Source organism: Mobula birostris, chromosome 6 (assembly GCF_030028105.1).
Source record: "Mobula birostris isolate sMobBir1 chromosome 6, sMobBir1.hap1, whole genome shotgun sequence".
Classification (NCBI taxonomy): Eukaryota; Metazoa; Chordata; class Chondrichthyes; order Myliobatiformes; family Myliobatidae; genus Mobula; species Mobula birostris.
In genome coordinates, this window is record NC_092375.1 from 103,252,155 (window position 1) to 103,264,894 (window position 12,740).

Below are 12,740 nucleotides of genomic sequence, written 5' to 3' on the forward strand. Positions count from 1 at the left end.
TGCAGGATGTCCACTTCTAGGGAGAGTAGCAACAGTACTGAGTTCCTTCCATCTGTAGACTGTTTCTCTGACCATGGACTGATGAACACTCACATCTTAGGAATGCTTTTGTAGCCTTTCCAGCTTCATGCATCTCTACAATTATTCTCCAAAGGTCGTCTGAAGGCTGTTTTGATCAAGGCACAGGGCACATAATCAGATCTTTCTTGAGAAGAGCAGGCTCTGTCAGAAACCTGACTTTGTGTATCTTTTTATAGGGCAGGCCATCTCTACAACCCAGACCTCTAATCTTATCTCATTGATTGCAATACCTGACTCCAAACAGCTTTTGTAGAAGGCATTACCCTAGAGGTTTACATACTTTTTCCAACAAATACATGTAATATTGGGTCATTTTTCTCAAGAAATAAATGAACAAGTATAATGTTTTTGTGTTATTTATTTAATTGGGTTCTCTTTGTCTAGATTTAGGAGTTACGTGAAGATCTTATCACATCTTAGGTCATATTTATGCAGAAATAGAGATCACTAACTTTCTAGCACCACTGTACATGTGGTGTAAATCTAATACAGCGCATCACCGGATAACATCATCCCTACTGTAAAGTACGGTGGAGGTAGCATCATGCTATGGAAATGCTTTTCAGCTGCAGGGACTGGCAATCTGGTTAGGATTGATGGGAAGATGAATGCTGCTAAATACAGAGAGATCCTGGATTAAAATCTGCTAGCCTCTGCCAGAAGATTAAACTGGGGAGGAAGTTCATCTTTTAGCAGGACAATGACCTAAAGCAAACTGCCAGAGCAACCGTGGAGTGGCTTCAAATGAAGAAAATTGATGTCCTTGAGTGGCCCAGTCAAAGTCCTGACTTTAAACCGATCTAACATTTCTGGCAAGACCTCAAGATTGCTGTTCACTGTCACTCTCCAACTAACCTGGCACAGCTTGAGCAATTTTGCAAGGAGGAATGGGCAAATCAATTTGTGTAAAGCTAATACAGACTTATCCAAAAAGACTACTGTGTGTAATAGCTGCGAGAGATAGTTCAACTAAGTACTGAGGAAAGGGGGATGAATACTTCTGAATAGATGACATTTCAGGTTTTGAATTTTTAGTTTTTCATGCTTAATTATTTCCCCTATTTTTTGAGCTCCACCGTGAAAAAAGAGCACGTAATTCACAAATAAAAATTCTCAGTTAAATTGATCAAAATCCTTTGGGTAATACTCATTTATGTGAACAAAGGGTTGGGGCTGAATACTTTTACAGGGCACTGTATTTATTGTTCTCCTGTCTATGAACTAACTCTCAATTCATATTTGACGATTATCTCCAATAATCAACTGTTTTTTTTTTAGATTGGCGTATTTTTGTACTGGTAGACTAAACCAGTTGAGGGTAGTCAGTAGGCCTTATACCCCGTGAGATAGGGACATGTCTGACCTAGCATGTAAAGTCAGTTCTGACAGACTGGGCGGATGAGATGAATAGTGAAATCCAATGGCCAGGAAGGCAGATCTGCAATGCTTTGTAGAGAGCAAAGAACATGATGAGGCACAGAAGCCATGGTCATCCACTGCAACTGAGGAAGACCCCAGTTGTGATGAATATCCTACCACTGGACACAGACCTCTCAGGTCAAAAGTCTGGAACTGAGCCACTGCAATGACCTTTCCACTTTAAAAGCTCTCTCGCACAAGTTTCTTCATGCAGGTCACATCATCAAAGACCTGAACAAATCTAACTGTCATCATTGGATACAATGGACAACCAATCAATCATTTTTGTTAAGACGTGTTAAGAATACGGGGAACAGCATTTATATGGAATAGATGAATGGGACCTAAACAGACACATACTGGCTCTATATTTCTGTGTTCTTACTTACTCATCAGGAGTTCAATGTCTGTGCTAATCTGGGCCAGTAGTGCCTCCTGGCGCAGCTCTGATTTTCTTTCCAGATTTCTTCTCCTGAGGTATTGACCCAGCATCTCCTGGGCCTGGGCATGTCGTTCCCTTGTTCTTTCCTCTGACACATGAGGAACCTACAAGTAGACATGGGCTAAAATGCTGTCATCAACTTTAGGTGCACTAACTTATTAACTAGAACACGTAGTGAAGGTGTCCTATTGATAACCCACAGTAATTAAGTAGGATCAAACAGTAATGTGGCCTTGCAGGTTAAAGGCAGATTTGAATTGAGAGACAAGGATGATTGTTTGCTGCTGAACTCAACTGAAGATGCTCCAATATTCAGTAATGATTTGATTGTCAGTCAATGCATATCAGTTAATAAATTAACACAAAACATGGAGAGGCAGTAGTAAAATGATTTGTGTGAAAATGTAACTCAGAATCAGAATCAGGTTTATTATTATTGAACTATACACTATCAAAATTGCTGTTTTGGGGTGGCAGTACAGTGCAAAGATGAAAAACTGACTATAGATTAGAAAATAAATCGATAGTGCAATAAAATAGAATAACAAAGTTGTGTCATGGATCAGTCAGAAACCTGATGGCGGAGGGGAAGATTTTCTTGTCAGTCATCTTATGTACAGATATTCCTGCACTTAGCATCATGTTATGTATTGTACAATCAGCCTACATACTGTATATAAGCTAATGTATGTATATATGGCCACACTTAAACATTTACTGTATATTGTGTTTTATAGGATTGCTTTTATATTTATATTTATTGTGTGTTCTTTATGCTTATTGCTGCATCAGATCCAGAATAACAATCATTTTCTTCTCCTTTACACTCATCTATTGAAGCATGACAATAAGCAATATTGGATCTTGAATAGGTTTCTAAAATTTGGAGTGGTGATCACTCAATTAGAATTATAGTAACCCATAATGAAAATACATGAATGAAAATCAGCATGCCTTATACTAGTCAGTATTTTCTAGACAAGCATTTTACAATGGTGGCAAATTGTTCCGATCTCTCAGATTTTAGGCTTTGCCTTCATGGGCCATTTCCTGGATGCACCACTCTAGTTCCTCGATGTGTGGTTAACTATATTCAGGTAGGCTGCTATATTTGAAATACTGTAAACCTTGGATCAATTAGATTAATTTGTTCCTATGCGGATACTGTAGGCACTATTAACGCTGCATATTTTTCTCCAGAGACTTTATACTTGATAAGATAAGTGAGTGTGGTATACAGACATAACAAAATAACTGGAATTAAATTCCTGGATAGGGTGGGCTGGTTGGGTTGAGAGGATTTACAGGTATGCTCTTTTTTTTAAAGAGATCAATGAATTTCATTCCGATTTTACAAGTAAGTTTTAGGAGTCAAACCAAAACTCACCGAATGATGTTTGACATACTCTTTAACTTTGGAACGCAGTTCTTGTCTCTGTGTATCCGTCAAACCCTTTGGTCCCTGCCAGGCAAGGATATCTCTTCTCAGATTTCTACGTTTTTCAAGGAACTTCTGCACCTGAAACAATGAGAAATATTTCATGTTATTTTTCTGAGACTCACTGTTTACACTGATGGATTATTGACCATTCTATCTTCAAATCAGTTCAAAAAGTGTCACAGTATGCAGAGTATATTTGTTGTTGTACGTATTATGCATTCTGTTTAGTGTGAGTTTCATGCAGGCAAGGAATTTCATTTCACCCTAGTGTATATGACAATAAACTAACATGAATCTGAATAAATCTAACATCGAATCTATCATGTGCTTCGATTATCCTCAGATTTCCAGTTTAAGCTGTATCTTGGTTAGTAATACTCACATCTCTGACCCAGATGAATTGGAACTTGTAAAACCTTGAGCAGAATAATTTAGGATAGCACTGCATTTTGGAGGTGATTTTTGAGATAGAGGTAAAAAAACTCTTTGCCACTAATTTGACAGAAAGCAGAGACGTCCCTTTTGTATTCTAACCAACATTTATCCCTCAACCAACATAATTAAAAACACAAAAGGTCATCAATAAATTATAACTCTGTTCCTTTCCTTACAGATGCTGCCTGATTTGCTGAGTATTCTGTTTTAACTTATAAACAAATCAGACTATATAGTTATTGTCAGGTTCTTGTTTGTGTAAGTTTGCTCTGTTAATCTTGAGTAAATTAGCTGTTGGATTTCCTACTTCATAACATTTTGTATTTACATATTTCAAAAAAAAACTCAGCTCTTACTGGAGTTGTGAAAGACAGACGATGCAAGTCTTCTTCCTACCTCCTTTCTTCTTTATTCAAAGATATAAAAAAATTCCTTTATGGTCACTGATTAGGCTTTCCAAAATAATCACAATATAATGTCATAGCCTCTTAAAAAATTCAATACAACACCCTGCATGACCAATCATAGTCACAGAACACTACAGATTAGTCACTTTGTGGTGTTACAAATAAAACTGCCACAATGGCTTTCGGTTGTGTACCACCTATCAGTTCATAAAACTCTAAGTTAAAACACTTATTTTGGTCACAAAAGGTACACATGACTGCAAATCAAAGGGCAATGGAAGTCAAAATGAGCTCCTAAGCCCACAACATCTCCCACCCATACCCATCAAGCTCCCTTCCAAGTCACCCACCATCCTGACTTAAACAGGGGTGGATCTTCTTGGTCAAAATTTGGAGCATCATGCACTAGAACTGCAGCCATCACCTCTTTGGGGACAAACAGTGATGGGCAATAAATGTTAAATCTTGCCAAATATAACCATAAAATGATGTTTATTTTTAATATAAAATGAACGTTGCTCTTGAAGTATTACCTATAGCAAGCAGATGTGCAGCAATATAAGGGTTCCCTACAATCTCTGCTCAATATCTCCAGTGCAAAATACTTTGGCTCTCATCCTACCTCTTCACTACTTCTTACTTGCCTATCATCCCCTGGGGTCACTCCTCCTTCCTTTTCCCCCACGGTCCACTCTCTCCTCCTACCAGATTCTTTCTTCTTCAGCCCTTTACTTTTTCCACTTATCATCTCTCAGTTTCTCACTTCATCCCCCCCCCACACTTCACCTATCACCTTCTAGCTTGCACTCCTTCCCCTCCCCCATCTTCTTATTCCGCTTTCTTCCTCTCTTCCTTTTCGGTCCTGGAGAAGGGTCTCAGTCCAAAATGCCGACTGCTTATTCCTTTCCAAAGATGCTGCCTGACCTGCTGAGTTCATCCAGCATTTTGTGTTTGTCTCCCCAATACAAAATGCTGCTGATCCTAGAAATAAAACAACTATGACTATACACAGTTAACCAAAAGGTTCTTGAACCTATTAAAAGGCACTCACAGCTCTCTGGACAATGACAGCTGCCTTGAATTCCTTAAGGGCCTGCTTCTGTTGTCTGAAGCAGCTTCTCTGCCTGTATCCACGCCAGACTTTCTGAATCAACAACGCTGCTTGTTCCTTCTCCTGATGCAGGTATTTGGCAATTTCACCTGCAGACAGAAGAGGATGGGTTTTCTTTTAATCAGAATTGGAACAAGAAGGATACTGTTAGAACATAGAACATAAAAACCTACAGCACTACACAGGCCCTTCGGCTCACAATGATGTGCCGAACATGTACTTATTTAAGAATAAATAAGTTACCCATAGCCCTCTATTTTTCTAAGCTCCATGTACCTATCCAGGAATCTCTTAAAAGACCCTATTGTATTCGCCTCCACCACCGTCACCGGCAGCCCATTCCACGCACTCACCAATCTGCGTAAAAAATACTTACCCCTGACTCTCCTCTGTATCTACTTCCAAACACCTTAAAAATGTGCCCTGTTGTGTTAGCCATTTCAGACCTGGGAAAAAAGCCTCTGACTATCTACATGATCAATGCCTCTCATCATTGAATTCTTAAGAATTCAGAAGAACTCTGTGTTAAAGCTCAAAATATGCCAGAATCAAAGCAAAGTGTAGATTCAAATACTGGAGGATAACATTAGCAGGAACATAAGACATCTTATTGCAACATACACTCAGTGACCACTTTATATTAGATACATCTGTACATCTGTTCATTAATCCAAATATCTAATCAGCCAATCATGTGGCAGCAACTCAGTGCATTAAAGCATGCAGCCATGGTCAACAGATTCAGTTGTTGTTCAGATTAAACATGAAAATGTAGAAGAAATGTGATCTAAGTGACTTTGACAATGGAATGATTGTTAGTGCCAGATGGAGTGGTTTGAGTACCTCAGAAACTGCAGATGTCCGGATTTTCATATACAACAGTCTCTAGAGTTTACAGAGAATGGTGTGAGAAACAAAAAAAAACATCTGGTGCATGGCAGTTCTCTGGGTGAAAATACCTTGTTAATGAGAGAACAGAGGAGATTGGCCAGACTGGTTCAAGCCAACAGGAAGTTAACTCAGATTACCATGTGTTACAACAGCAGTGTGTAGAAGGGTATCTCTGAATGCACAACACATCGAATCCTGAAGTGTATGGGCTACAGTAGCAGAAGACCATGAATATACACTCAGTGGCCACTTTATAGGGACAGAACATACCTAATAAAGTGACCACTGAATGTACAGTGCAATTATCCCAATGTCTCTGCAGTTTTAGACCATAAGACATAGGAGCAGAATTAGGTCATCTAGCCCATCGAGTCTACTCTGCCATTTAATCACAACTGATCCTTTTTTTAAATCTTCTCCTCAACCCCAGTTCCTGGCCTTCTCCCCATAACCTTTGATGCCATGTCCAATCAAGACCTATCAATCTCTGCCTTAAGTACACCCAATGACCTGGCCTCCACAACTGCATGTTGCAACAAATTCCACAAATTCACCACCCTTTGGCTAAAGAAATTTCTCCTCATGTCTGTTTTGAAAGGGCGCCCCTCTATTCTGAGGCTGTGCCCTCTTGTCCTAGCCTCTCCCACCATGGGGAACATCCTTTTCACATCTACTCTGTCTAGGCCTTTCAACATTCGAAAGGTTTCAATGAGATCCTCCCTCATCCTTCTGAATTTCAGCGAGTACAGACCCAGAGCCATCAAACGTTCTTTGTATGAAATCCTTTCATTCCTGGAATCATCCTTGTGAACCTCCTCTGGACTCTCTCCAATGCCAGTATATCTTTTCTAAGATGAGGGGCCCATGGAATGCTTTGAATTTTTATAGCTGCAGAAGAGAGAGTGAGTTTTCCACAGAGAATGGCTTTTCAGCTCTACACTCCTTGACAAATTTTATACTCCATACGATGAATAAGCACTTTTGGATGAAGCACTTTCAAATACACTGAATGAATGATACAGTGGACATGATGCAGCTTTTATAAAGCAATACAATACCAAAAATGGCCCTTAGCCCACAACCTCTGCCCTAAACATCACACATCCATCAATACTAATCCCTCTATCAGGTCTTGGTCCGCAGCCTTCTATACCTTGGTGTAAGGTTCAAGTGTTTCACTAAATTGTTAAATGTTGTGAGAGTCTCTGCTTTCATCACCGACTCAACAATTCTGTGGATGGTCCTTTTCCAGTATTCTCTGTTCACTATGGTTACACTAGACAGTTGAGTCCAGATTATAGAAGGTTGGTATGGAGTATAAAATCTGTCAAGGAGTGCAGAGCTGAAAAGCCATTCTCTGTGCAAAATTCACTCTCTCTTCTGCAGCTATAAAAATTCAAAGCATTCCATGGACAATTCTGTCCTTTTCTATCATTAGGTCTTGTAATAGTAAAATCACAAAATAAAAACAAGGTACTTCCCGTATCGGGGGTAATTGGTAACATTTATGAGCTGCATTCCAGATTTGGACCATCCTGAGGGTGAAAAAGTTCTTCTTCACATCACTCTTTAACCTCTTACCCTAGGCTTGTGCCTTGTAGATTTATCTACCCCCTCAATATGCATTATTATTTTGTATACCTCTGTCAGGTCCTCCTCTGCTTCATGAAAAACACTAGCCTAACCAGTTTCTCCTCACAAATTAAACTTGCAATAGGGTGTTGTTAAGGGGTGCAGTAACATTAAGAAGGACACAGCTCAAGTAACTCTGGCAAATTTGTCCTTACTGTTCAATTTATTGTTTTTGAAGCTAGAAATAATGGTTTTATATTTAGAAACAGCATGGTAAGACCATAAGACAAAGGAGCAGAATTCGGCCATTCGGCCCATCGAGTCTGCTCTGCCATTTTATCATGAGCTGATCCATTCTCCCATTTAGTCCCAATCCCCCGCCTTCTCACCATAACCTTTGATGCCCTGGCTATTCAGGTTCCTATCAATCTCTGCCTTAAAGACACCCAATGACTTGGCCTCCACTGCCACCCGTGGCAACAAATTCCATAGATTCACCACCCTCTGGCTAAAAAAATTTCTTCACATTTCTGTTCTGAATGGGCGCCCTTCAATCCTTAAGCCATGCCTTCTCGTACTAGACTCCCCCATCATGGGAAACTACTTTGCCACATCCACTCTGTCCATGCCTTTCAACACTCGAAATGTTTCTATGAGGTCTCCCCTCATTCTTCTAAACTCCAAGGGATACAGTCCAAGAGCGGACAAACGTTCCTCATATGTTAACCTTCTCATTCCCGAAATCATTCTAGTGAATATTCTCTGTACTCTCTCCAACGTCAGCACATCCTTTCTTAAATAAGGAGACCAAAACTGCACACAGTACTCCAAGTGAGGTCTCACCAGCACCTTATAGAGCCTCAACATCACATCCCTGCTCCTATATTCTATTCCTCTAGAAATGAATTCCAACATTGCATTCACCTTCTTCACCATCAACTCAAACTGGAGGTTAAACTTAAGGGTATCCTGTACGAGGACTCCCAAGTCCCGTTGCATCTCAGAACTTTGAATTCTCTCCCCATTTAGATAATAGTCTGCCCGTTTATTTTTTCTGCCAAAGTGAATAACCATACACTTTCCAACATTGTATTTCATTTGCCACTTCTTTGCCCATTCTTTCAATCTATCCAAGTCTCTCTGCAGACTCTCTGTTTCCTCAGCACTACCGCCCCCTCCACCTATCTTCGTATCGTCAGCAAACTTAGCCACAAAGCCATCTATTCCATAATCCAAATAGTTGATGTACAATGTAAAAAGAAGTGGCCCCAACACGGACCCCTGTGGAACACCACTGGTAACTTGCAGCCAACCAGAATAGTACCTTTATTCCCACTCTCTGTTTCCTGCCAATCAGCCAACGCTCTATCCACGTATGTTAACTTTCACGTAATTCCATGGGCTCTTATCTTGTTAAATAGCCTCATGTGTGGCACCTTGTCAAAGGCCTTCTGAAAATCTAAATATATAACATCCACTGCATCTCCCTTGTCTAGCCTACTTGTAATTTCCTCAAAAAATTGTAATAGGTTTGTCAGGCAGGATTTTCCCTTAAGGAATCCATGCTGAGTTCTGCCTATCTTGTCATATGCCTCCAGGTACTCTGTAACCTCATCCTTGACAATCGACTCCAACAACTTCCCAACCACCGATGTCAAGCTAACAGGTCTATAATTTCCTTTTTGCTTCCTTGCCCTCTTCTTAAATAGCGGAGTGACATTTGCAATCTTCCAGTCCTCCAGAACCATGCCACAATCTATCAACTTTTGAAAGATCATCACTAATGCCTCCACAATCTCCACAGCTACTTCCCTCAGAACACGAGGGCGCATTCCATCTGGTCTGGGAGATTTATCTACCTTTAGACTATTCAGCTTCCTGAGTACTGTCTCTGTCGTAATTGTGACTGCGCACACTTCTCTTCCCTACCACCGTTGAGTGTCCGGTATACTGCTGATGTTTTCCTCAGTGAAGACTGATGCAAATTACTCGTTCAGTTCCTCCACCATCTCTTTATCTCCCATTACAATTTCTCCAGCATCATTTTCTATCAGTCCTATATCTACTCTCACCTGTCTTTTACTCTTTATATACTTGAAAAAGCTTTTAGTATCCTCTTTGATATTATTTGCTAGCTTCCTTTCATAGTTAATCTTTTCCCACTTAATGACCTTCTTAGTTTCCTTTTGTAAGCTTTTAAAAACTTCCCAATCCTCTGCCTTCTCACTAATTTTTGCTTCTTTTTATGCCCTCTCCTTTGCTTTAACTTTGGCTTTGACTTCTCGTCAGCCATGAATTTTCCATTCAAAAATTTCTTCTTTTTTAGAATATACCTGTCTTGCACCTTCCTCACTTCTCGCATAAACTCCAGCCACTGCTGCTCTGCCGTCCTTCCCGCCAGTGTCCCTTTCCAGTCAGCTTTGGGCAGTTCCTCTCTCATGCCATATAACAGGCTCTTCTGGCCCAATGAGCCCATGTGACCAATGGTCCTACTAATCCATATGTCTTTGGAATGTGGGAGGAAACTGGAGCACACAGAGAAAACAGATGCAGCCATGGGGAAAACATACAAACTCCATACAGACAGTGGTGAGAAATAAACCTAGGTTGCTGGTGCTGCAATAGCATAATGCTAACTCCTATGCTACCATGCCACCCCAGGGTACGCAGATGGGTCCTCAGCAACTGTGCCAACCAGATGGCTGAAATTCTGACGGGTATTTACAACCACTTGCTGTCTCAGTCTATAGTTCATGCATGCTTCAAAGCAGCAACTGTCACACCATCCCCAAGACACCTGAGGGAACATGACTACAGGCCAGTGGCACTCACTCCCATATTTGCCAAGTGCTTGTAAAGATTGGTCATGTCCCACATCAAGGACGTAATCCCTGTGACCATAGACTAGCACCAGTTTGCCTACAAGTTGAATAGATCAACTGAAGACACCATTTCTATCGCCTTTCATTCTGCCTTGGAACACCTGGAGCACAAAGGCACCTACGTAAGTATGCTTTTCATTGATTACAGCTTGGCCTTTAATATCAAACTAACACTACTGAACAAGCTCCACAATTGAGGTCTTGGCACATCAACCCCACTCCCAACCCTGAACAAGGGTGAACTGAGCCCACTTCTCTACTCTGTCCCCAGAGGTCTGCACACCTGCTCATGCTACAAACTCAATCATCAAATTTGCAGATGACACAACTGTGATTGGCCTTATCACAAATAGTAATAAATCTGCATATAGGGAGGAGGTGCTGAAACTGTCCTATTGGTGCAGGAATCACAACCTATCACTCAACAGCAAGAAGACAAGAGAAATGATAATTGACTTCTAGAAGGCAAGAGGTCCCAAACAAGTCCCACTATTCATAAATGGTGAAGACCATAAGACCATAAGACAAAGAAGCAGAAGTCGGCCATTTGACCCATTGAGTCTGCTCCGCCATTTTATCATGAGCTGATCCATTCTCCCATTTAGTCCCACTCCCCCGCCTTCTCACCATAACCTTTGATGCCCTGGCTACTCAGATACCTATCAATCTCTGCCTTAAATACACCCAATGACTTGGCCTCCACTGCTGCCCGTGGCAACAAATTCCATAGATTCAACACCCTCTGACTAAAAAAATTTCTTCACATTTCTGTTCTGAATGGGCGCCCTTCAATCCTGAAGTCATGCCCTCTCGTACTAGACTCCCCCATCATGGGAAACAACTTTGCCACATCCACTATGTCCATGCCTTTCAACAATCGAAATGTTTCTATGAGGTCTCCCCTCATTCTTCTAAACTCCAACGAATACAGTCCAAGAGCAGACAAACGTTCCTCATATGTTAACCCTCTCATTCCCAAAATCATTCTAGTGAATATTCTCTGTACTCTCTCCAACGTCAGCACATCCTTTCTTAAATAAGGAGACCAAAACTGCCCACAGTACTCCAAGTGAGGTCTCACCAGCACCTTATAGAGCCTCAACATCACATCCCTGCTCCTATACTCTATTCCTCTAGAAATGAATGCCAACACTGCATTCGCCTTCTTCACCACTGACTCAACCTGGAGGTTAGCTTTAAGGGTATCCTGTACGAGGACTCCCAAGTCCCGTTGCATCTCAGAACTTTGAATTCTTTCCCCATTTAGATAATAGTCTGCCCGTTTACTTTTTCTGCCAAAGTGCATAACCATACACATTCCAACATTGTACTTCATTTACCACTTCTTTGCCCATTCTTCCAATCTATCCAAGTCTCTCTGCAGACTCTCCATTTCCTCAGCACTACCAGCCCCTCTACCTGTCTCCGGCGGATTGAGCGGACGAGACCAGCGGAAGGTCCAACGGTCAAGAAGGCGGTCTCTGCAAGCGTCGTGGAACATGTAGAGCAGGACAAGACACAGAAGACGTCCTGGTCATCCACTGCGCCTAGTCCCATCTCCAGCCGTCTAGACTCTGTCTTGCCACTGGATCCAGATGGGAATTGGGAAGAGAGAGTGAGGCTGACGCTGCACAACTCTCCCTCACTTAAGTCCAAATCACGCGCTAGTCTCGACACCATCATTATGGTGTCGAGGTCCCCTTCGACGTCAACGATGGACGAACAACAACAACCTATCTTCGTATCGTCAGCAAACTTAGCCACAAAGCCATCTATTCCATAATCCAAATCGTTGATGTACAATGTAAAAAGAAGCGGCCCCAACACGAACCCCTGTGGAAAACCACTGGTAACCGGCAGCCAACCTGAATAGGATCCCTTTATTCCCACTATCTGTTTCCTGCCAATCAGCCAATGCTCTATCCACGTATGTAACTTTCCCGTAATTCCATGGGCTCTTATCTTGTTAAGTAGCCTCATGTGTGGCACCTTGTCAAAGGCCTTCTGAAAATCCAAATATACAACATCCACTGCATCTCCCTTGTTTAGCCTACTGGTA

The 12,740-nt window shown here is 41.3% G+C and overlaps 1 protein-coding gene across 1 annotated transcript in view; it reads right to left on the reverse strand.

Annotated features, from left to right (window-relative positions):
- Positions 1 to 12,740, reverse strand: part of LOC140199243 (IQ calmodulin-binding motif-containing protein 1-like) — a 94,917-nt gene that overhangs the window by 13,812 nt on the left and 68,365 nt on the right. The window contains exons 11-13 of the mRNA XM_072260955.1: positions 5,277 to 5,425; positions 3,330 to 3,461; positions 1,890 to 2,046 (exon numbers count right to left, since the gene is read on the reverse strand). Of these exons, the coding sequence (XP_072117056.1) occupies positions 1,890 to 2,046; positions 3,330 to 3,461; positions 5,277 to 5,425 (438 nt within the window). The remainder of the gene's footprint in view (positions 1 to 1,889; positions 2,047 to 3,329; positions 3,462 to 5,276; positions 5,426 to 12,740) is intronic.